At 40.6% G+C, this 25896-nt stretch overlaps 1 protein-coding gene across 1 annotated transcript; it reads left to right on the top strand.

The window, feature by feature from the left end:
• Nucleotides 1-7502: 7502 nt before the first annotated feature.
• LOC139402180 (NACHT, LRR and PYD domains-containing protein 12-like) lies at nucleotides 7503-24867 on the top strand (the record flags this gene model as incomplete). Its single annotated transcript, XM_071146277.1, has 9 exons — nucleotides 7503-9403; nucleotides 13142-13315; nucleotides 13872-14048; nucleotides 14227-14400; nucleotides 15028-15201; nucleotides 19525-19695; nucleotides 19784-19833; nucleotides 19978-20048; nucleotides 24740-24867. Coding segments are annotated over 9 exons (2895 nt in total), but the record flags the coding sequence as incomplete, so codon positions are not given.
• Between the last annotated feature and the right edge of the window lie 1029 nt (nucleotides 24868-25896).

The raw sequence follows: 25896 nt of genomic DNA on the forward strand, positions 1-25896 counted from the left end.
GGATGGTGGCTGTATTACATCCAGTCAGAGGTTCCTGTCAGTCTGTCTGGATGGTGGCTGTATTACATCCAGTCAGAGGTTCCTGTCAGTCTGTCTGGATGGTGGCTGTATTACATCCAGTCAGAAGTTCCAGTCTGTCTGGATGGTGGCTGTATTACATCCAGTCATGTTCCAGTCTGTCTGTCTGGATGGTGGCTGTATTACATCCAGTCAGGTTCCAGTCTGTCTGGATGGTGGTTGTATTACATCCTGTCAGTCTGTCTGGATGGTGGCTGTATTACATCCAGTCATGTTCCTGTCAGTCTGTCTGGATGGTGACTGTATTACATCCAGTCAGAGGTTCCAGTCAGTCTGTCTGGATGGTGGCTGTATTACATCCAGTCAGGTTCCAGTCAGTCTGTCTGGATGGTGGCTGTATTACATCCAGTCAGGTTCCTGTCAGTCTGTCTGGATGGTGGCTGTATTACATCCAGTCAGGTTCCAGTCTGTCTGGATGGTGGCTGTATTACATCCAGTCAGGTTCCTGTCAGTCTGTCTGGATGGTGGCTGTATTACATCCAGTCATGTTCCTGTCAGTCTGTCTGGATGGTGGCTGTATTACATCCTGTCAGTCTGTCTGGATGGTGGCTGTATTACATCCTGTCTGTCTGTCTGGATGGTGGCTGTATTACATCCAGTCAGAGGTTCCTATCAGTCTGTCTGGATGGTGGCTGTATTACATCCTGTCAGTCTGTCTGGATGGTGGCTGTATTACATCCAGTCAGATGATCCTGTCAGTCTGTCTGGATGGTGGCTGTATTACATCCAGTCAGAAGTTCCAGTCAGTCTGTCTGGATGGGGGCTGTATTACATCCAGTCAGGTTCCAGTCAGTCTGTCTGGATGGGGGCTGTATTACATCCAGTCAGGTTCCTGTCAGTCTGTCTGGCGATGTATTTATTGGACGTGTCACTAATCGTTATGAAGGACTTCCTGGCTGAAGAGGTTTCTCGACCAGTCTGCAGCCGATATGCCAGTTAAATAATTGGTGACATTTTGCTTGATTATAAATTGTTTAAGGTTAATATCTGTAGTGGGTAGGTGCTCAATATATATAATCAGTATCCTATAAAGATGTTTAATCATCAGCGCTGTTTGGCGCTATGGTAACACATTTACCTTTAGATTAGACGACCGGAGTTGGAATCGCAGACAGCATGATTCATGAAATCTCTTTCTAACCAAATATGGGACGTGCTCATTATGTGATTTAGTTTCGATATCAGACTAACTTTTCTTATGATTTTTCCAGTTCACCCTATGGGCAAAAGGGAGAATTGGACGAGGTGTACGGAATCTCATCCCTGAGTGTGTCGTTTCTTCTATATGTAAAAATAGTATTAGTTAGCTTGTTCGGTATAAACAACAGGTTCAAGCGTAACCAGATAAAACAACTTTCAATACGTACTAATCCCATGTCCCTGCCGCTACAGAGACTTCAACCAGCTTCCACTGCCATCTATTGGAAAGGAATGGTAACTACACTGGGCAGCTAGTTGGCAGAGTTAAAGTAGACTTCAATAATATATGCCATTTAGCAGACACCTTTATCCAAAGCGAACAGGGTACATGGTCGTGGAAACGGATCAGAAACAGGATTACAATTTTGATATCATGGATGGTCAGTCCTTGCATCTATAGCTCTGTCTATGAATTTGTGAGTGGTTACATTTCTCCAGCCCCGTCCCTCAGCATTTTACTGAATAAGGAGCAGGGAGAACACTTATTGTTTCTACTGATGATTCCCACTTTAAGAAATAAGATGCAGATTAAGTACACATCAAAATATGTTACAGATACTATAAATGTCCCATCACTCAGACAGTTAGTGAACACACAGCATCCAGCACAGCAAACAATCAATCAAATGTATTTTACAAAAGCCCTTTTTACATCAAAATAATAACCACAGTGGTTATAGAGGGTGCAACAGTTCAACACCTCAGGAGCAAATGTCAGTTGTCTTTTCATAGCTGAGCATTCATAGGTTGAGAGAAAGTCGAAACAGCAGGATCGGGACAAAGTAGCACATCCATTGAAACCCCTAAAAAAAATGTGTGGAAAAACTATTCCACTCCGATTCCCTTTATGGGTGGGTGTTTTTTAGAATTAGCTGTTGAATGGCCTGCTCCTTCTCAGAACACCAGCCCGCTCCCCCAAAGTGATTGATAGTATATATATATTGGCTCGCTCTGTGATGATTGTGATTCTGAGCTCACAGGTTCACACAGCGAGTTCTGGTCTTCAATGACCTCACTCTCCGTCAACTCCATCTGTGGCGTATAGGGGACTCAGTATCAGAATACAGGACTTGGTTGTATACTGATGGTCGTGAGCGCAATCTAGCTGGGCCCTGAGTTCTTCAGTGATGGTCCCAGTGGACCTCTTCTCCACCGCAGCGCAGGAACACTACGCAGCTGTACTAACCGTTCTTTCCTGTTGGTAGATAACAAATAAGGGACCTATTAGGCTATAGTTAGTTGAAGTCGGAAGTTTACATACACCTTAGCCAAATACATTTAAACTCAAGTTTTTCACAATTCCTGACATTTAATCCTAGTAAAAATTCCCTGTTTTAGGACAGTTAGGATCACCATTTCATTTTAAGAATGTGAAATGTCAGAATAATAGTAGAGAGGATTTTTTTTTAAGCTTTTATTTCTTTCATCACATTCCCAGTGGGTCGGAAGTTTACATACACTCAATTAGTATTTGGTAGCATTGCCTTTAAATTGTTTAACTTGGGTCAAATGTTTTGGGTAGCCTTCCACAAGCTTCCCACAATAAGTTGGGTGAATTTTGGCCCATTCCTCCTGACAGAGCTGGTGTAATTGAGTCAGGTTTGTAGGCCTCCTTGCTCGCACATGCTTTTTCAGTTCTGCCCACACATTTTCTATAGGATTGAGGTCAGGGCTTTGTGATGGCCACTCCAATACCTTGACTTTGTTGTCCTTAAGCCATTTTGCCACAACTTTGGAAGTATGCTTGGGGTCATTGTCCATTTGGAAGACCCATTTGCGACCAAGCTTTAACTTCCTGACTGATGTCTTGAGATGTTGCTTCAATATATCCATATAATTTTCCTCTGTCATGATGCCATCTATTTTTTGAAGTGCACCAGTCCCTTCTGCAGAAAAGTACCCCCACAACATGATGCTGCCACCCCCGTGCTTCACAGTTGGGATGGTGTTCTTCGGCTTGCAAGCATCCCCCTTTTTCCTCCAAACATAACGATGGTCATTATGGCCAAACAGTTCTATTTTTGTTTCATCAGACCAGAGGACATTTCTCAAAAAAGTACGATCTTTGTCCCCATGTGCAGTTGCAAACCGTAGTCTGGCTTTTTAATGGCGGTTTTGTAGCAGTGGCTTCTTCCTTTCTGAGCGGCCTTTCAGGTTATGTCGATATCGGACTCGTTTTACTGTGGATATAGATACTTTTGTACCTGTTTCCTCCAGCATCTTCACAAGGTCCATTGCTGTTGTTCTGGGATTGATTTGCACTTTTCGCACCAAAGTACGTTCATCTCTAGGAGACAGAACGCATCTCCTTCCTGAGCGGCATGATAGCTACGCGGTCCCATGGTGTTTATACTCTCGTAGTATTGTTTGTTCAGCTGAACATGGTACCAAATTGCTCCCAAGAATGAACCAGACTTGTGGAGGTCTACAGTTTTTTTTCTGAGGTATTGGCTGATTTCTTTTGATTTTCCCATGATGTCAAGCAAAGAGGCACTGAGTTTGAAGGTATGCCTTGAAATACATCCACAGGTACACCCCCAATTGACTCAAATTATGTTAATTAGCCTATCAGAAGCTTCTAAACCATGACATAATTGTCTGGAACTTTTCAAGCTGTTTAAAGGCACAGTCAACTTAATGTATGTAAACTTCTGACCCACTGGAATTGTGATACAGTGACTTATAAGTGAAATAATCTGTCTGTAAACTATTGTTGGAAAAATTACTTGTGTCATGCACAAAGTAGATGTCGACTTGCAAAAACTATAGTTCGTTAACAAGGCATTTGTGGAGTGGTTTAAAAACGAGTTTTAATGACTCCAACCTAAGTGTATGGAAACTTCCGACTTCAACTGTATATTCAAAAATCACTACATAAACTTGAAATAAACAATAGCCTTAGAGATTTGCATGTACCTCCTCTGCCTCCTGCAGTCTCCTCCAGGATGAAAACATGTTCGGGAATGAAGATGTCATCCTGTAAACAAACGCTTTGTTCAGACAACTGAACCCCAACTTCAGTTGGTATCAACAAGCTACCTGTCTTGTATGCTTTGTCGACAGACAGACTGTCTGTCTGTCTGTCTGTCTGTCTGTCTGTCTGTCTGTCTGTCTGTCTGTCTGTGTCTGTCTGTGTCTGTCTGTGTCTGTCTCTGTCTGTCTCTGTCTGTCTCTGTCTGTCTCTGTCTGTCTCTGTCTGTGTCTGTCTGTCTGTCTGTCTGTCTGTCTGTCTGTCTGTCTGTCTGAAAATACAGGGAAATGTATTTTTCATCAAACATTAGCTATGTCAACTTCAGTCTAGCTAAATGAGGTGGAGCTAACAAAACATTACAACAAAAATCTGTCAACAAAAATATATTACATTAACGTTACTTAACTATCTGAGGTGGAAGCTATCTGACATTACCTGATAACAGGAGTACACAGAAACTGTTGCAACTTTAGTTGCAGTTGAGTTGCTTGCTGACGTTATTTTCTGGGGGGGGGGGGGGGGTGTTACACAAAACACTTCAGATGCAATTAGGTAGTTACATTCAACTATATGTAACGGATGTGAAATGGCTAGCTAGTTAGCGGTAGTGCGCGCTAATAGCGTTTCAATCAGTGACGTCACTCGCTTTGAGACCTTGAAGAAGTGGTTCCCCTTGCTCTGCAAGGGCCGTGGCTTTTGTGGAGCGATGGGTAACGATGCTTCATGGGTGTCAGTTGTTGATGTGTGCAGAGGGTCCCTGGTTCGAGCCCGGGTATGGGCGAGGGGACGAGGTAAAGTTGTACTGTTACATTGATGCTGTTGACCCGGATCACTGGTTGCTGCAGAAAAGGAGGAGGTCAAAAGGGGGGTGAGTGTAACCGATGTGAAATGGCTAGCTGGTTAGCGGTGGTGCGCGCTAATAGTGTTTCAATCGGTGACGTCAGTTGCCGCATCGAAAGTGCCCTTCATCGCAAAGTCTGCCTCCGAAGTGCTGTCTGCACATCCTACAAGCTCAAGCTGGCATGTCCTTCCTCTTTGGGACATGAAGCCACTTCTTCAAAAGTTGTGGGTCATTGGGCAGCTGATGGTAGTTTACCAAGGGATTCTTTTGGAGCCAATTCCTATAGCCTGGCGCTATACAGTTCATGTTTGAATGACTACTTGTTGTTGCCATCTTCGTTGTCCGCACCTGACCTCACTCTCTTCAATTCACTCTCTGCGTGAAAGCTCAATACCACAGACAATTTGCTATGGCAATTTAAAATAGCGCTGACCATAGCTCAAATAAACCTTGTCGGCGATCAAAATACAAAAAATATAGATGTTTTTATGTTAAATGAACATGTTTAGTGCTTAGATCTACTTCCTAAACGGTTTCCATTCCCCTTTAAATCAGATGCTACTGATATGGTGGAACAGAAGTGTTCTCAACAATTTATCAAACTCGAATGGATTTGCAATACATAAGAGTAAAATATATTTGTAACTGTTTTCTAGGTAACAGCTATTGTCTTTAATTTGGTAGGGTTTAGAACACATTTTCTGAAGAATACAACAAAATGTTTTCATGAGTTCACTCATGTTCCATAGATTGAGATTTGAGAGAAAGAGATGGGGAGCAATTGCTCCAAAGGGAGGAGAGAAGATGGGGACACAACCACTTTCTCCAAAAATCAAAGAAGAAAATCGGGGTACACTGAAGGGAGGATCGCAGAGGGCAACAGTCTCATTGGTGGAGAAACGCCCTGTCAACAAAGGTGAGACCAATTTCCCTGAATGGTTTGTCGGTTTTGCCTTGTGTTGTAGTACAAGGGTGAGGACACAGGGGCCAGTGTTACCTCTATTTATCTCTTTGTCTCTCCTAGTCTTCCTAGCCTACAATCCCCGTTCTCACCAGCATTCAATCCCCAGTTTTCCCTCACAGCTGAGGGTGGAAGCAATCTATGTGCCCCAGTGATCAGTAATAATGAAGTAGGAGGTAGCATCAACATCACTCAGAACATCACTCAGAACGTCATTCAGAACAACGGTAAAAACATAACTCTTTCTTTACATAACTGTGAGGAAAAAGTATCCACCTGCACATTAAATTCATACTGTATTCAATCAAGTCACCTTCAGAACTGTAGGAGAATATCATATATTTTCCTTCTTTGTTCAAATTCTAGATGACTCCTCCCAGGTTGCACAATGCAGTGACACACAAAAAAGGTAAGGTGTCAAACATTTTACTTTAGAGAGTGTGTGTGTGTTTAAAATAAAAGTTTTGTGGTTGAACCCTCTCTCTCTTTCTGCAGTGAGTTGCATGGTGATCTATGCTACCTGTCCCCAGAGTGCAGAGAGACCCAGAGCGTGTCGAGGAACACACACTGCCATCCACTACCACCACAATATGAAGATAAAGACAAAGAAGACTAAATACATCTTTAATTATAAGCACATATTATGATGTATGACATAGGAGCTAATAGGTTATATTGCATTGTGTATTGTGCATATGCATGCACATATAATGCATTATGAAGAGGGTATTCATAGGAGATGTTACCATAGATACAGTATAAGTAAGTGTGGACTCAAAAGGAGTAGGATGAGGAATGGAATGAGTTGAATAAGATGACTACTGATAAAGGAGTAGGATGAGGAATGGTGAATAAGATGACTACTGATAAAGGAGTAGGATGAGGAATGGAATGAGTTGAATAAGATGACTACTGATAAAGGAGTAGGATGAGGAATGGTGAATAATTAGTTGACTTCTGACAAATTAAGAAAAAAACTATGAAAACCCCACAGCACCTCACTAGACCTTATAGTGGTTTATTAGTAGACAGTCTCATGAAAACCCCACAGCACCTCACTAGACCTTATAGTGGTTTATTAGTAGACAGTCTCAATGAAAACCCCACAACACCTCACTAGACCTTATAGTGGTTTATTAGTAGACAGTCTCATGAAACCCCCACAGCACCTCACTAGACCTTATAGTGGTTTATTAGTAGACAGTCTCATGAAAAACCCACAGCACCTCACTAGACCTTATAGTGGTTTATTAGTAGACAGTCTCAATGAAAACCCCACAACACCTCACTAGACCTTATAGTGGTTTATTAGTAGACAGTCTCATGAAAACCCCACAGCACCTCACTAGACCTTATAGTGGTTTATTAGTAGACAGTCTCATGAAACCCCCACAGCACCTCACTAGACCTTATAGTGGTTTATTAGTAGACAGTCTCAACCGTATGAGTGAAAGGTGGATAAGACTTCTTCTTCATCTTATGCTCTAATAACGAAGCTGTTTTATTCTGACTCTGTCCTTACAGAACTCATACAGAGAGTTAAAGAGGAACATAAAGCCAGTCTGAAGAAGAAGTTTAGGTTTGTGTTTGAAGGCACTGCAGAGGAAGAAACTCCCCTGAACAGCATCTACACACAGCTCTATATCACGCTGGGAGAGAATGAAGGAGTTAATAAAGAACATGAGGTTTGGCAGATTGAATACACATCCAGAAGAGAAACATCGTCGGACACTCCAATCAACTCTAATGACATATTCAAGCCCTTAGCTGGACAAGAGGAAGAAGAGAAGAGACCCATTAAAACTGTGCTGACAAAGGGCATTGCTGGCATTGGAAAAACAGTCTCCGTGCAGAAGTTCGTCCTTGACTGGGTCGAAGGAAAAGCCAATCAGGATTTGGATTTCATCTTTGTCCTCCCTTTCAGAGAGCTGCATTCGATCAAAGATGATGAGTTAAGTCTTCATGGACTTATAAATGACTTCCACCCTGAACTTACAGAGATAAAAGATGCAAAGATATATGCTACCAGCAAAGTTCTGTTCATCTTTGATGGTCTGGATGAAAAGCGACATCCACTAAAGTTCAATACCAAGAGGGTGACTGATGTTACAAAGACAGGTCACAATGTAGATGTATTGGTGACAAACCTCATCGAGGAGAAGCTGCTTCCCAAAGCTCTGATATGGATAACCTCTAGACCTGCAGCAGCCAATCAGATTCCCCGTAGATACATCAACCTGGTGACAGAAGTAAGAGGGTTCGATGAGCGACAGAAAGAGGAGTACTTCAAAAAGAGGGTCAAGAATGGGGAAGTTGCCAGAAGAATCATCGCACACATTACAACATCGAGAACTTTCCAAATCATGTGCCACATACCAGTCTTCTGTTGGATTTCCGCTAAGGTTCTTGAGGAACTGTTGAGAGAAAATGTGAATGGAGAAATCCCTACAACTCTGACTGAGATGTACACTCACTTCCTGCTCATTCAAATACAGCTGGCACAAAAGGATCCTGGGCATGAGAGGGATAAACAGAAGATCTGGGAATCAAATAAAGACTTCCTTCTGAAGCTGGGGAAGCTAGCGTTTGAACACCTGGAGAAACGCAATCTCATGTTCTATGAGGAAGACCTGAATGAATATGGCATTGACATCAGTGAAGTTGCAGTCTACTCTGCGTTGTGCACAGAAATCTTTAAAGAAGAGAAGGTGTACAAAAAGAAGGTGTATTGCTTCATGCATCTGACCATTCAGGAGTTTATTGCTGCCCTCTTTGTTTTCCACTGTTTCACAACCAAGAGCCTCAAGACGTCATCGAGCCTCAAGTCTTTTCTGATGGAAGGTTCAGAACCATATCTCAAAGCTATCTTGGAGAACGAGCCTGTAGACCTTCCCTTGGATGAGTTGATGGAGATTACCATGTACAATTCTGTGTCCAGAGAGAATGGAGAGATGGACATGTTCCTCCGCTTCCTTCTTGGAATGTCTATGGAATCCGTTCAGTGCCTTCTACAAGGCCTGCTGCCAAAGACAGAGAACAGTTCAGAGATTGTTAAAGAAATGAAGATAATACTCAAGGAGATGGATCTAATTGATGTCTCCCCTGAGAGGTGCCTCAATCTCTTCTCTTTGACTGAAGAAGTTAAAGACCATTCCCTACATGAAGACATTCAGAGATATCTGTCAGAAAAGGAAGCAGACAGAGAGCTCTCACCCGCTCATTGCTCAGTACTGGCCTATGTACTTCTGATGTCAGAGAAGGTGTTGGATGAGTTTGTCCTGAAGAAATATAAAACCTCCCAAAAGGGTTTTTTCAGACTTCTTCCAGCTGTGAGGAACTGCAGAAAGGCAATGTAAGAAAGATCGTCAACATTCACACATACCAAATAACAATGAATATACTGAATTGTTATTGTTTTCATTACCCATTACCTCTTTGACCTGAAATGCAATATTTGGATGGCTGTTAGTATGGAACATATACACTGGTGTAGCTGAGTTTCTCCGGACCCCCATAAAGTCGGCATTTGGGGGACCCTCCCGCATGATGTGGTTATCTTCGGTAATATGGCACGACCGTGATCAGATAAAGCTTTTGTGCTGTGTTTTTGTGCACAACTTGGTCTTACCTTTTGTTTATCCATTTTGAACAACACACTCACTCTCCAACCGAGTCCGACCTGATTCACTCACTTAAAAAAAAAAAACTTGATAGCCAATTAACTGGGGAAGCAGAGGCAGGCAGCAATTAGATGCATGAAAACGATATTGTCTGATTCACCTACCACCCATGTAGATTGGACACCACGCTTGCTACATGTGGAAATTAAAAAGGAGGGTTACTGTCAAAATTATTCCTTTTAATAATTTGTATAAAATTCAGACACAGGTGTGAGATGACGGGCACATGGGACCCCAGAGTATACTCGGCCCACTTGATCTCGCACGCCCAACTATAAGAGGAGAGGTAGGCTACTCTATTTGAGCGCAATAAGTCGTTTTGTTGTGATCACTAGAAAATCCTAATAATTTAGGTAAATAGCGCCACAGTCAGGGAGAAAAACCTGAATGTTCAATCATAAAGTGAGAACAATTAGTTTCCCTGGCTGATATGGCTGCTACTTTAACAGTAAAAAAAAAAATCCAACCCTAGAATATAATTTCTCAACTGAAAACTGTCCATTTCTACTGGATTTCCCCTTTAAAGCTGGAATCCGCACAGCGCCACTGTTCACCCCAATACCTTTATCAGTGTTTTTGTTTTGTTTAAGAAACGGAGGAGAGGAGTGTCCGGCAGAGTGTTCTGCACCGGCAATGATGTTGGGGGGAACAAAAGTGTTCGTTGTTTGAAGTAACTTCTTTGTTGTTGTAATATCCCAGAAGCACGTGGCAGTTTCACCAAGAACGGACTCCAGCTTTAATGGTGCAGACGTTCTAACGTCAGGCTTTTTTGGCCTGAATGTTTAGCACTCTGGGGGCCTCAAGTTGAATGTTTGGCACTCTGGGGGCCTCAAGTTGAATGTTTAGCACTCTGGGGGCCTCAAGTTGAATGTTTGGCACTCTGGGGGCCTCAAGTTGAATGTTTGGCACTCTGGGGGCCTCAAGTTGAATGTTTGGCACTCTGGGGGCCTCAAGTTGAATGTTTGGCACTCTGGGGGCCTCAAGTTGAATGTTTGGCACTCTGGGGGCCTCAAGTTGAATGTTTGGCACTATGGGGGCCTCAAGTTGAATGTTTGGCACTCTCCAGGGATGATAAAGAAAAATCTTAAAACAATTACTGTGTATTTACAATCCCTTTCTCCAAATGGATTACTCATTTACCTAGCACTTGTCAATTTATAAATTACAGTGCATGGAAAATGCTTTTATTTCTATCGGAAAAAAATAAAGTAGATGCTTTTTCAAACACTGAACTTTCGGGGCGGCAGGTAGCCTAGTGGTTAGAGCGTTGGGCCAGTAAACGAAAGGTTGTTTGATCAAATCTTTGAGCTGACAGGGTAAAAATATGTTGTTCTACCCCTGAACAAGGTAGTTAACTCACTGTTCCTAGGCTGTTATTGTAAATAAGAATTTGTTCTTAAAAACTTCTTATGGCTGCAATCCCGTTAATGGGATCGATATGACAACTGCCAGTGAAAGTGCAGGGCGCCAAATTCAAAACAACAGAAATCTCATAATTACATGTATTTTATACCGTTTTAAAGGTAATCTTGTTGTTAATCACACCACAGTGTCCGATTTCAAATAGGCTTTACAGCGAAAGCACCACAGACGATTATGTTAGGTCACCACCAACTCACAGAAAAACACAACCATTTTTCCAGCCAAAGAGAGGAGTCACAAAAAGCACAAATAGAGATAAAATGAATCACTAACCTTATCTGATGAAGATCATCAGACACTCATAGGACTTCATGTTCCACAATACATGTATGTTTTGTTTGATAAAGTTCATATTTATATTTTTTTAAATCTCAGTATACATTGGCGCGTTACTTTCACTTGTTCCAAAAACATCCGGTGATATTGCAGAGAGCCACATCATTTTACAGAAATACTCATTGTAAATGTCAATGAAAATACAATTGTTAGACATGGAAATATCTCCTTAACCTCTCCTTAACCTCTCCTTAATGCAACCGCTGTGTCCGATTTCAAAAAAGCTTTACGGAAAAGACAAACCATGCAATAATCTGAGAAGGCGCTCAGAAAAAGAAAAAGAAATTATCTGCCATGTTGGAGTCAACAGAAATCAGAAATAACATTGTAAATATTCCCTTACCTTTGATGGTCTTCATCAGAATGCACTCCCAGGAATCCTAGTTCCACAATAAATGTTTGATTTGTTCGATAATGTCCATTATTTATGTCCAAGTAGCTACTTTTGTTAGGGCATTAGGTACACAAATCCAAACACTCGTGCAGGTCCAGCATAACGTCGGACAAAAACTTCCAAAAGTTATATTACAGGTCGTAGAAACATTTCAAACTAAGTATAGAATCAATCTTTAGGATGTTTTTATCATAAATCTTCAATAACGTTCCAACCGGAGAATTCCTATGTCTGTAGAAAAGCCATGGAACGCAGGTCGCTATCATGTGAAATGCGCGTGACCAGGACCTGGCTCTCTGCCAGACCACTGACTCAAAGAGCTCCCATCCGGCCCCACATCACAGTAGAAGCCTCATTCTAGAGACGGTTGACCTCTAGTGGAAGCCTTAGGAAGTGGATCATAACCAATATCCCACTGTGTATTCAATAGGGGCTGGGTTGAAAATTGACCAACCTCAGATTTCCCACTTCCTGTTTGGATTTCTTCTCAGATTTTTGCATGCCATATGAGTTATGTTATACTCACAGACATCATTCAAACAGTTTTAGAAACTTCAGAGTGTTTTCTATCCAATACTAATAATAATATGCATATATTAGCAACTGGGACTGAGGAGCAGGCCGTTTACCCTGGGCACCTCTGGGCACCTTTCATCCAAGCTACTCAATACTGCCCCTGAGGCCATAAGAAGTTTTAACTGACTTGCCTAGTTAAATAAAGGTTAAATAAAATACAAAAATTCCACCTTGAACCGTCAGGTTCGCTTGACCTTCTTCATGGTTTCCTCATGCGTAAAGGTGAGAATAGGGTCAGAAGTCAAGGTCAGAATAGGGTCAGTCTGTAGACATGCCTCAAGGTCAGAATAGGGTCAGTCTGTAGACACGCCTCCACCACACCTTCATTCATTCAAGCTCCACCTCAAATGATTAGTGGGTGAAAAGTATTCAAGGTCAAAAATACTCAGAGAGAATCACATAAAAAGGGAATTACATTCCATTTAAGCGCGCTTAAGGTCAGAATCGGGGCCTGTGTGCAAACAGAAATTATGGAGAACTGTGCAGATCCAAATCCTCACAGGAATAATTAGGGCAGCAGGTAGTCTAGCAGTTAAGACCGATGGGCCAGGAACCGCAAGGTTGCTGGTTCGAATCCCTGAGTTGACTAGGTGAAAAGCAAGGCCCTTAACCCTATTCACTCTTGTAAGTCTGCTAAATGACTCAAATGTAGACTAAATGTAATTTTCCTCTGTTTCTGCAGAATTGAAGGCGTTTATCTGGATAGATGGTACTGTGCAGCGTTGGCCTCAGCTCTCCAGTTACCAAACTCACCATTGAGAGAACTGCACCTGATAGATTTAATCTTGATGGATTCAGAAGTGGATGTGCTCTGTACTGGACTGTCTAGCCAAGACTGTAAACTGGAAGCACTGAGGTAATTGAAGAGATTTTTATTTGATTTTTTAAAATAGAAAAATACATTTTATGTCAGCAAGTGCCATTGAATGATGAGGTAACATTTTCTTTCTTGTATGTGTTAATATTTTCTTTGTCACTACAATGACCATTTAGGCAAACATTTGCCTCAAATTGACTTATGCCGTGTTCACGTGCTAGTCGCAACTAGGAAACTCTGAAATCTTTGACTTGCTAACTGGTTGTAGTTTTACGCGTGCCGCGTTCAATTAGTTAGCAAGTCGGAAATGTAATAGTTTCCTTCTTCTGACTATCATGTGAATGCAGCATTAATCGAGCATCTGATGCAATTATGCAAGATTTTAGTGTGTTCAAGATTATATATTACTGCAAACCATGTGCTAATGCCACACCGAAACAAACTTTCTCATTAGTCGTCACACCAGTCTGGCATCGATACCAGTTATGTTACGTGCATCTGTCCACAAGATATAACAGCATGTCTCACAAAACAATCTGCCTCAATGTGTTGATGAAACAAGCTGCCTTAAAATGCATTATATCTGCAATTGCAGTCTCTGCGGGAATGGACTCGTAAAAAAGGGCCGTGATAATTTGGTCTCCTCTATAAAAACAGTTCTCAGCTGCAACCTGAGAGAGCTGGGCTTGAGTAACTTCACACTGCGGGATTCTGTAGTTGAGGTACTCTCTACTGGACTAGGGAGTCAACACTGTAAACTGGAGATACTGAGGTCAGTAGTTTTTCTGTTAGTTCATCGATTTGGACTGTGAATTCAAAGTAATTCATTTCTTTGTCAGGGGTTGTTTGATTTACTAAATAAATGCAGGCGTTTTGATTTAGCATGTTGGGATCTTTGAATTACAAACAAAATGCATGTTATAATAAAATGAAATAAATCTTGTGTACAGGCTGAATCGAAATACACTAACAGACGACTTCTGTGAAGTACTAGTCTCCGCTATCAGCTCAAATTCCTCTCATCTGAAAGAGCTGGACATTGTTCACTGTGACCTGATCGATTTAAGAGTGGAGCTGCTCTCCACTGGACTCAAAAGTCCACACTGTAAACTGGAGAAATTGAGGTCAGTATGTTTCTTGTTCTCAGGTTTGTATTTCTTGAAGGACTAGTAACCGAAAGGTTGCAAGTTCAAATCCCCGAGCTGACAAGGTACAAATCTGTCGTTCTGCCCTTGAACAGGCAGTTAACCCACTGTTCCTAGGCCGTCATTGAAAATAAGAATTTGTTCTTAACTGACTTGCCAAGTTAAATAAAGGTTAAATAAAATAAATAAAAAATATAGCCTGATTATTTTCACTGATCTCCACAATCAACTCTCACACTTTCAATGTTAAAGAAATATTATGGAGTATTTCTAAAACATCCCATGGACATTGTGGACAGGCAGTGATCAGGGGGAGGTTATACCAAATACCAAGACACTAAGTACATATTCCTTGGAGCAAGGTCAACATAGCAGGTTAACAGGGACGTCATTAAGAGGCCAATGTTGATTTTAAGACAGCTACAGAGTTCAACAGCTGATATAGGAGAAAACGATGCATGGATCTAAAACAGATCTGGGACACAGGATAAAAGGTTTGGGCCAAATCCAACTGAACAGGTCGCTGAGTAAAACAGTTTCAATCGTGATGGTGGCTGGCAGGGACTGGGGACTTTCTGTCTTCATATGTTTCTTCTTTTCATTTAGGCTCCATCAATGTAATCTCAATAACGAAAGTTGTGAAGCACTGGCGTCAGCTCTTCAGACCATCCCCTCACACCTGAGAGAGCTGGATCTGAGTAACAATGACCTGAAGGATTCAGGAGTAAAGCTGCTGTCTACTGCACTGGGGAATCCCCACTGTAAACTGGAGACTCTGAGGTTGGTAGGCTACTCTCTTTTCTATGTTTTGTTATTATATTGATTGAATAATAACATTTGAAAATAACAACTCATTTGCATATACATATGAGCTTAATTGAATAAATTAGCACGTCATTTCTCTCTATCTAACCAACTCTTTCTAAGGTATCGGCCCAAAGAGAATTTTTATCTGCCCCATCACAATCTCCCGTCAACTTTTACTATGGCTTTTACCCAAAGACATGCGACAATAGGCTACTTATCCATGGTTGGTGTCATCTAGGGCTCTATTCAAACTGAAGCCTTACAGATTCCTTGAAAGAAATGTGAAGGTCATTTCCGATTCCGCTGACATGCAGCGTTTAACGTGAATGCATTTCCCGATAAAAAGGGAACAAAGCCTTGACATTTCAACCCTGCTGTAAACATGTTTAGTAGCCTTTGGTCGGGTAAAACTTGGGCCTTTTATAAACGCATTTCATGCAATTCTACGTCATTTTACATGACTGGAGACTTTGGCAGAAACGTTTTATTTTATACCGCACAAATGATCGAAATGGCAGGCTACTTTGACACTGACAAACTGATCGAGGTAAAGTTGGTTTTATATTCACACATTCAGACCTTCAACAGACATTCGCCAAAAGCCATTTAAAAATGTAAAAATCAATAACTAATTCACTGTTTGTCACATAATCATCAAACTAGATATGATTTATTCTATAAATGTCTAACATACTTTTACAACCTTTGTTTTGAGTACAAATTCCAGTTGGCTTGATAGAAATACATAATATATCAAATGCCATTTAAAGCAGTATAAATTAATAACGTTTTCACTGACTATGTCATAATCATCAAACTAGGTATGATTTATTCTATAAATGTCTAGCATACTTTTGTTTTAAGTAGAAATTACAGTTTCGATTTGATAGAAATACATAAAATCTCAAATATTGCCCTTAAAGATGAAGAAATCAATAACTAATTCAGTGATTTTTGCAGAAAAAAAGTGAAAATATGCATTTATTTGCAATATCTTTAAAGAAATGTTAATTTCAAGTGCAATTTGTTCTATATGAAGTCAGACAATGTTTGCAATCTTAAATTGTATGCCAAATCAATGTTTGCATTTTTAGTGCAACAGTTCCACATTATAAAGTAGTTAAAAGGCACAACAGTTATTTATATGTCTCTAATTTAACAGCAAAGAGCCCCCTTCCAATCATTTTCTATTTGGGCTTTGTTGAAGTCCTTCTTTGTCATCCCCAGACAAGCTGAATGGTACCATCTCCTGAGGTAAGAGATTCAACTGTTCAACACTTACAGCCAAATGTTTAGTACCCCGGGTATTCCCAGAACACATTCTGGAATGTGATGAGATGGAGTGTTCATGTTTTTATGTCCACATGGAGTTTTTTTTACAGTCAATACAAGCTGTGTTGGAATTATAAAAATAAAAAAAAACAGTTTTGGAACTTTTCTGAGTTACAAAAGACCATCACAGACTGCTGTCATTTTGCACATTCTAAAGTTCAAACAGAATACCAGAATACTTCTCTGCATGCTTTAGTGTCTAGGAAGCCAAGACCACTGGACTTGGTGTATGTAGGAGCAATTTATTTTCGTGAATAGGGTGATGAACCTAATAAAGTGGCAACTGAGTGTAGATATCACAAACAACTCCTTTTGAGCAGTGTCTGTCTGTTATACGTTTGATCAATGGGTATAATGATAAATCTGATCCCCAAGGTCCTCATAGGGTCACTTGGATATATAGAGTTGGAGGTAAGGAAAAAAATATGAAACAAGGACATTAAAATACTGCAGAATTTTGTCATCCACATACAATATGTATTTTAAAGTATAAATGCCCTTCTAAGACCACTGTCTTTCTGGATGTTTTAAAAGGTTTACAAGTAGTTATTTCTGCAAGGAATGTGAATTGAAAGGTATTTGGTAATACCTATAATGTGTGGTAGTTGCACACATCCTTGCTGAATTATGTAGAGCTGGGCCAGTTTATATTTTTTTCATGCTCTTTTGTGAAAAACCACATTTTCACAGAGGCTTTGTGCTAGCAGTTTAAGAGAGAAAGAGAGCAAAGAGCATAGGGACAGCCTGGTTGAAGTCCTAGTTTTAATGATTAGTGCCAGTAGATTGCAGAGGGGTTCACATACAGTTCAGAGAAAAATCATAATGTACACATTCAGACCAAAAACAAAACATGTACTGTCCACTTCTTATATTAGTGTTTTTATTGTTATCCACCCTCTAGTATATTTCAATACCCATGCTAATATATATATATATATATACCCATGCTAATATATATATATATATATACCCATGTTAATATATATATATATATATACCCATGTTAATATATATATATATATATATATACCCATGCTAATATATATATATATATATATACCCATGCTAATATATATATATATATACCCATGCTAATATATATATATATATACCCATGCTAATATATATATATATATATATATATATATATATATATATATATAACCATGCTAATATATATATATATATATATACCCATGCTAATATATATATATACTCATGCTAATATATATATACCCATGCTAATATATATATACCCATGCTAATATATATATATATACCCATGCTAATATATATATATACCCATGCTAATATATATATATATATACCCATGCTAATATATATATATATACCCATGCTAATATATATATATATATACCCATGCTAATATATATACCCATGCTAATATATATATATATATATACCCATGCTAATATATATATATATATATATATACCCATGCTAATATATATATACCCATGCTAATATATATATATATACCCATGCTAATATATATATATATACCCATGCTAATATATATATACCCATGCTAATATATATACAGTGCCTTGCGAAAGTACAGTTTTATATCTTTATGTTTGAAGCCTGAAATGTGGCAAAAGGTCGCAAAGATCAAGGGGGCCGAATACTTTCGCAAGGCACTGTATATACCCATGCTAATATATATATATATATATATATATATATATATAGTATGTACGTACACTACCGTTCAAAAGTTTGGGGTCACTTTGAAATGTTTTTGAAAGAAAACGCAATTGTTTTGTCCATGAAAATAACATCAAATTGATCAGAAATACAGTGTGCATTGTTAATGTTGTATATGAATATTGTAGCTAGAAAAGGCAGATTTCTTATGGAATATCTACATAGGCGTACAGATGCCCATTATCAGCAACCATCACTCCTGTGTTCCAATGGCACGTTGTGTTAGCTAATCCAAGTTTATCATTTTAAAAGGCTAATTGATCATTAGAAAACCCTTTTGTAATTATGTTAACACAGCTGAAAACTGTTGTTCTGAATAAAGAAGCAATAAAACTGGCCTTTAGATTAGTTGAGTATCTGGAGCATCAGCATTTGTGGGTTCGATTACAGGCTCAAAATGTCCAGAAACAAAGAACTTTCTTCTGAAACTCATCAGTCTATTCTTGTTCCGAGAAATGATGGCTTATTCCATGCGTGAAATTGCCAAGAAACTGAAGATCTCGTACAACGCTGTGTACTACTCACTTCATAGAACAGCGCAAACTGGCTCTAACCAGAATATGTGAATTGATTGCTCCCCATCTATCTTCTGAGCTCGTGCTACTCAGTGACCTAAACTGGGACATGCTTAACACCCCGGCCATCCTACAATCTAAGCTTGATGGCCTCAATCTCACACAAATTATCAATGAACCTACCAGGTACAACCCCAAATCCGTAAACACAGGCACCCTCATAGATATCCTCCTAAATAACTCGCTCTCCAAATACACCTCTGCTGTTTTCAATCTGCATCTGTAATGGGTCTGCGATCAAACGACCACCCCTCATCACTGTCAAACGCTCCCTAAAACACTTCTGCGAGCAGGCCTTTCTAATTGACCTGGCCGGGGTATCCTGGAAAGACATTGACCTCATCCCGTCAGTAGAGGACGCCTGGTTATTCTTTAAAAGTGCCTTCCTCACCATCTTAAACAAGCATGCTCCATTCAAAAAATGTACAACCAGGTTTTCTCTTGGCGTGTAGTTTCCGTGTCAGTATGTTTTAATCCCCATTGATATATCAACTTTGATAAATAAACAAGTGGGTCTGAACTTTTTGTTCCATGTCCACACTTTTTTTTTGTTACCCTTTTTTCTCCCCAATTTCGTGGTATCCAATTGTTTTACTATCTTGTCTCATCGCTACAAAAGCAGGATTTATGTGCCAATGATCGTCATTACCTCTCTTTGCAGGCTGCCGTTCTGTAGAGTCACAAAGGAAGGCTGTGATTATCTGGCTTCAGCACTAACGTCAAACCCCTCCCACCTGAGAGAGCTGGACCTGAGCTACAATTACCCAGGAGACTCAGGAGTGAAGATGCTCTCTGCTACTATGGAAGATCCAGCCTGTAGACTGAACATCAAGTAAGTGCAGTTGATGAAAATAATGCAAGATACTCTAGTAAGACCTTTGAGTATATTCACACTATCTGTTCTCCTGCCTCTCGCACAGTATTGACCAGAACGATGAGTGCTGGGTGAAACTGGAGCTGCTGAAGAAGTGTAAGAATACATTATACTTGACATGTTACATAATAATGTATTATACTACACATAAACATAGTTTTAAAACAGTTTGACAGCCCTGGTAACAATACACTCCTGATTTAATCCAGCTGATCCTCTCCTCTCACCTCTTGTCTACAGATGCCTGTGATCTCACACTGGACCCAAACACAGCAAACAAACACCTTTCTCTGTCTGAAGGAAACAGAGTGGTGAGATATGAGATTAAGAAACAGCCGTACCCTGATCACCCAGAGAGATTTTATGACGCTTTTCAGGTTCTTTGTAGAGAGGCTCTGACTGAGCGCCATTACTGGGAAACGGAGTCAACTGATGACGTTGTTCTCGGAGTGACGTACAAAGGAATCAAAAGAAAAGGCAGCATCTCCAATGACGTTGTCATTGGACACAATGACAAGTCCTGGTGTATGGAGTACAAAACACATTTTTGTCATAATGGCGCAGATATTACATTCCCCCCCTTTAGGAACCACTCTAGGCACAGAATAGGAGTGTATCTGGACTGGCCGGCCGGCACTCTGTCCTTCTACACGGTCCTCTCTGAAACATTGACCCATATGTACACATTCCACACCACATTCACTGAGCCCCTCTATCCAGCTTTTGGACTAGGTAGCTGTAACCCTTGCTCAGTGTCCTTGTGCCAGGTAGAGTAGCCTTCTCGGTCCTGGAGGAACACCTGGGTCTCCATGACAACAGTCACACACACAACCGTGTGACTTGATGCGGTTGACAGTGGTCATGACTTCAGATATGGACATTAATACATCAGATGATTAGATTATATTCCTGTGACTGTACATCCATGTTCTGTAATGTTAGTGCAGTTATGTGAAATGCTTTTGACTTTGAATAGGATACAATTTGTTGTTAAGTGTGACCAAATACTTTGTAAATATTAGTTTGTTAAATATGTCTCGCTTCAAACAGGAACCACAACACACCCGTCTGTCTGTGTACAGGAGGCCAGAGTTTCTCAAGAGAAATAAAGCTTTGGTTTAGACACTCATTTAATTTTAGCATTGACTGATATTGGTCAATGTTGGTGGTGAATATTGAAGTGAATTTGGTGGATAAACACACAACCTTCTGGACCAGATAGAGGTATAAACACACAACCTTCTGGACCAGATAGAGGTATAAACACACAACCTTCTGGACCAGACAGAGGTATAAACACACAACCTTCTGGACCAGAGGTATAAACACACAACCTTCTGGACCAGATAGAGGTATATAAACACAACCTTCTGGACCAGATAGAGGTATAAACACACAACCTTCTGGACCAGACAGAGGTATAAACACACAACCTTCTGGACCAGAGGTATAAACACACAACCTTAGCTCCTATTGATTATGTATATGTATATATATATATATATATGACAGGTTAGGAGCAGAAGCAGGGAGACTGAGTCGAGGGAATATAAATGCATATACAGTCCTCATGTATTTTGACAGTAAAGCTACAATTGTACATTTGGTTCACAGTTTAGAAATGAAAGCACGTTATGTATCTAGTCCCCCCATTTGTAGAAGTCTTAAGTATTCTGACCAATTCACTTAGAGCAGTGTTTCCCAACTGTTTCCCCGGAGGTACTCGAGGACCGGAGTTGGGAAAAACTGACTTAGAGTGTATTGAAGTAGTCAAAACTTTAGTATTTAGTCCCATATTTCTTGCACGCAATGACTACATAGAGTTGGTGACTCTACAAACTCACTAGATGCATTTTCTGTTTGTTTTGGTTGTGTGTTGGATTGTGTTTGGCCCCATAGGAGCCTGAAATGTAACCTGTTAGAAGTGAAGAACAGTAAAAAAGAAAATGACCTGCTGCTTTACCACAGACAACTAACACATCGGTTATCACAAAATGAGCACTACACAACGCTTTTTCTAAATAGTACAAAACCACAACTACTTTTGGTTCAATGCAATGGAGGTCTTCTAGACTGAAGACAGACATCTACAAAAAAAGATGCCATTTATTTAGATTCATATTTCAAGAAAATAGAGAATAAGTGTAACATTTAGCATTTTTACAAACACTCAAGACAACACAAATCCTTTCCAGCAGAGGGGAAGAGAGGGAAAGAGGAGGAGGGAGAGGGAGTGGGGTAGTGGGGAGCAAAAGAGGGGGCCGAGGGAGAGAGGGGTAGTGGGGAACGAGATAGGGGACCGAGGGAGAGAGGGGAGCCGGTGAATATGGAGTCTGTTGGTTCTGCCTCTCACCATCCAAAGTGAGACATCAGCTTCTCCTGATCATCCGGGTCTTTCTACACCTTTTATTTAACCAGGTAGGCTAGTTGAGAACAAGTTCTCATTTGCAACTGCGACCTGGCCAAGATAAAGCATAGCAATTCAACACATACAACAACACAGTTACACACGGAATGAACAACACATACAGTCAATAATACAGTAGAAAAAAAAGAAAACTAAGTCTATATACAGTGAGTGTAAATAAGGTCAAATAAGGGAGTTAAGGAAATAAATAGGCCATGGTGGCGAAGTAATTACAATATGGCAATTAAACACTGGAATGGTAGATGTGCAGAAGATGGATGTGCAAGTAGAGATACTGTGGTGCAAAAGGAGCTAAATAAATAAATACAGTATGGGGATGAGGTGGGCTGTTACAGATGGGCTATGTACAGGTAGAGTGATCTGTGAGCTGCTCTGACAGCTGGTTCTTAAAGCTAGTGAGGGAGATGGGAATCTCCAGATTCAGTGATTTTTGCAGTTCGTTCCAGTCAGTGGCAGCAGAGAACTGGAAGGGAAGGCGACCAAAGGAGGAATTGGCTTTCGGGGTGACCAGTGAGATATACCTGATGGAGCGTGTGTTACGAGTGGGTGCTGCTATGGTGACCAGCGAGCTGAGATAGGGCGGGGCTTTACCTAGCAGAGACCTGTAGATAACCTGTAGCCAGTGGGTTTGGCGATGAGTATGAAGCGAGGGCCAGCCAACAAGAGCGTATAGGTCGCAGTGGTGAGTAGTGTATGGGGCTTTGGTGGCAAAATGGATGGCACTGTGATAGACTACATCCAGTTTGCTGAGTAAAGTGTTGGAGGCTATTTTATAGATGACATCGCCGAAGTCAAGGATCGGTAGGATGGTCAGTTTTACGAGGGTATGTTTGGCAGCATGAGTGAAGGAAGCTTTGTTGCGAAATAGGAAGCCAATTCTAGATTTAACTTTGGATTGGAGATGCTTAATGTGAGTCTGGAAGGAGAGTTTACAGTCTAGCCAGACACCTAGGTATTTGTAGTTGTCCACCTATTCTAAGTCTGAGCCGTCCAGAGTAATGATGCTGGATGGGCGGGCAGGTGCGGGCAATGATCGGTTGAATAGCATGCATTTAGGCTGATTTGTAGGGGTCCAGATTTTGCAGCTCTTTCAGAACATCAGCTATCTGGATATGGGTGAAGGAGAAATGGTGGGGGCTTTGGTGGGTTGCTGTGGAGGGTGCCGGGCAGTCCCCCTGCTCAAGCCAGCGCATGTCCAGGCCCGTCTGAAGTTTGCCAATGACCATCTGGATGATCCAGAGGAGGAATGGGAGTGGTCTGATGAGACAAAAATAGAGCTTTTTGGTCTAAACTCCACTCGCCGTGTTTGGAGGAAGAAGAAGGATGAGTACAACCCCAAGAACACCATCCCAACTGTGAAGCATGGAGGTGGAAACATAATTCTTTGGGGATGCTTTTCTGCAAAGGGGACAGGACGACTGCACCGTATTGAGGGGAGGATGGATGGGGCCATGTCTCGCGAGATCTTGGCCAACAACCTCCTTCCCTCAGTAAGAGCATTGAAGATGGGTCGTGGCTGGGTCTTCCAGCATGACAACGACCCAAAACACACAGCCAGGGCAACTAAGGAGTGGCTCCGTAAGAAGCATCTCAAGGTCCTGGAGTGGCCTAGCCAGTCTCTAGACCTGAACCCAATAGAAAATCTTTGGAGGGAGCTGAAAGTCCGTATTGCCCAGCGACAGCCCCGAAACCTGAAGGATCTGGAGGAGGTCTGTATGGAGGAGTGGGCCAAAATCCCTGCTGCAATGTGTGCAAACCTGGTCGAGAACTACAGGAAACGTATGATCTCTGTAATTGCAAACAAAGGTTTCTGTACCAAATATTAAGTTCTGCTTTTCTGATGTATCAAATACTTATGTCATGCAATAAAATGCTAATTAATTGCTTAAAAAAATCATAATGTGATTTTCTGGAATTTTGTTTTAGATTCCATCTCTCACAGTTGAAGTGTACCTATGATAAAAATGACAGACCTCTACATGCTTTGTAAGTAGGAAAACCTGTAAAATCGGCAGTGTATCAAATACTTGTTCTCCCCACTGTATCTTTATTTCCTCCTTTCTGACTGAGGATGAGCATGTGAAGGCTCGGTGCAGGATTTCTCCACTGTATTTACGTAGAAGAAAAGTTGTGGTTAAACCGTTTCAATTTAAGGGTCTCTCTTTCTCAATTCAAGGGGCATGGGAAATATATGTTTACATTGCCAAAGCAAGTGAAATAGATTAAACAATTCAAATGAACAGTAGACATTACAGACATTCAAAGTTCCAATAGAATAGACATTTCAAATGTCATGTCTATATGCAGTGTTGTAATGATGTGCAAATTGTTGAAGTACAAGAGGGAAAATAAATAAATATAAGTTGTATTTTCAATGGTGTTTGTTCTTCACTGGTTGCCCTTTTCTTGTGGCAACATGTCACAAATCTTGCTGCTGTGATGTCACACTGTGGTATTTCACCCAATAGATATGAGTTTATCGAAATTGGATTTGTTTAATAATTATTTGTGGGAATGTGTAATAAGCTCATAGAAAGGGATTTTATAATGTCGCTCTCTCTCTTCTTCCTGCAGTAAGTGTCCATGTGACCTGTCCCCAGTGTGAAGAGATCCAGAACACATCGGGGAACACTCCCATCCAGCTGTTAATAAATCGTTGACAAAAATCTGACAATTATTTTCATGTTATGACATCAAGGGAGAACATTCAATAAAATTCACAAATTTAAAACCTGTTTAATGCTTCATTCTTGACAGATGTGTCCAAAATTGTGACAAAAAAACACCCCTTCCTTCCATGCATTTATGGCAGTGTTGTTTGTCGCCTGGTGAGGGCAAAACCATCCAGACAAATGACAAGCCTCCTAAAACTGGCTATAACTACAGTTCTGCTCGTAATATTACGGTTAAAACACAGCGTGTTGTATAGATGTATTTTTAGGAAAAGTCAAGGATGGAGGGAGCATGACAAAAAAATGGCAGAGTAATAAATACAATTTACGAGCAGCCACAATGACTGCTTTAGTGGTTCTACTGTTAATTCATTTGTAAATATTTCCAAAAATATTATTCCACTTTGATATTATGGGGTATCATGTGTAGGCCAGTGACAAATCGATTTAATCCATTTGAAATTGAGTCTGTAACACAACTCAGAAGGCACCAGCACATCTGGGCTATCTTTGTTGCAGATGCATGGTAACTAACAACTGAAGAAACCCACACACTGCTTTATGTATCGGCCTGAAGGCCTTCGTCACTAGCGCTAAAGAACACTGTTCACCACCACATATACTTTGAACTCGCGCAAAGTGGGAGATGCTGTCGAGAAACACTGGCATGTCTTACAATGGGTCCCAGCTTTGCCAGCTGAATTTAAGAACCCACCACTTTTGTATATAGAAGAGGTTGCAATTTACGCACAAGTAGACCAACTGTCAGCCACAAAAGAAACTGAGCCAAGCTCTTTTACACTCTGTTCCAAATGGTAGCTAAGGGGATTAATACAGTTGTATTCCAGCCACTAGGGGGTACTCTGGTGAAGCCCATAGGAAATAAAGCAGTATTGTTTAAGTGAATTGGGGAGAGGAAGAATAAGGAACAAAAAAAGGGTCTGTTACATGTGCTGACATGATTAACAGTCACGTAAACAGTAGCTTTCGCATTGTAGTTTATAATATAAGCTGATAGAAAGGGTAACATACAGCACAGTGCAACAATGTGATGAAGTG

This window comes from Oncorhynchus clarkii, unplaced genomic scaffold (assembly GCF_045791955.1).
Source record: "Oncorhynchus clarkii lewisi isolate Uvic-CL-2024 unplaced genomic scaffold, UVic_Ocla_1.0 unplaced_contig_1142_pilon_pilon, whole genome shotgun sequence".
In the NCBI taxonomy this organism is placed as follows: Eukaryota; Metazoa; Chordata; class Actinopteri; order Salmoniformes; family Salmonidae; genus Oncorhynchus; species Oncorhynchus clarkii.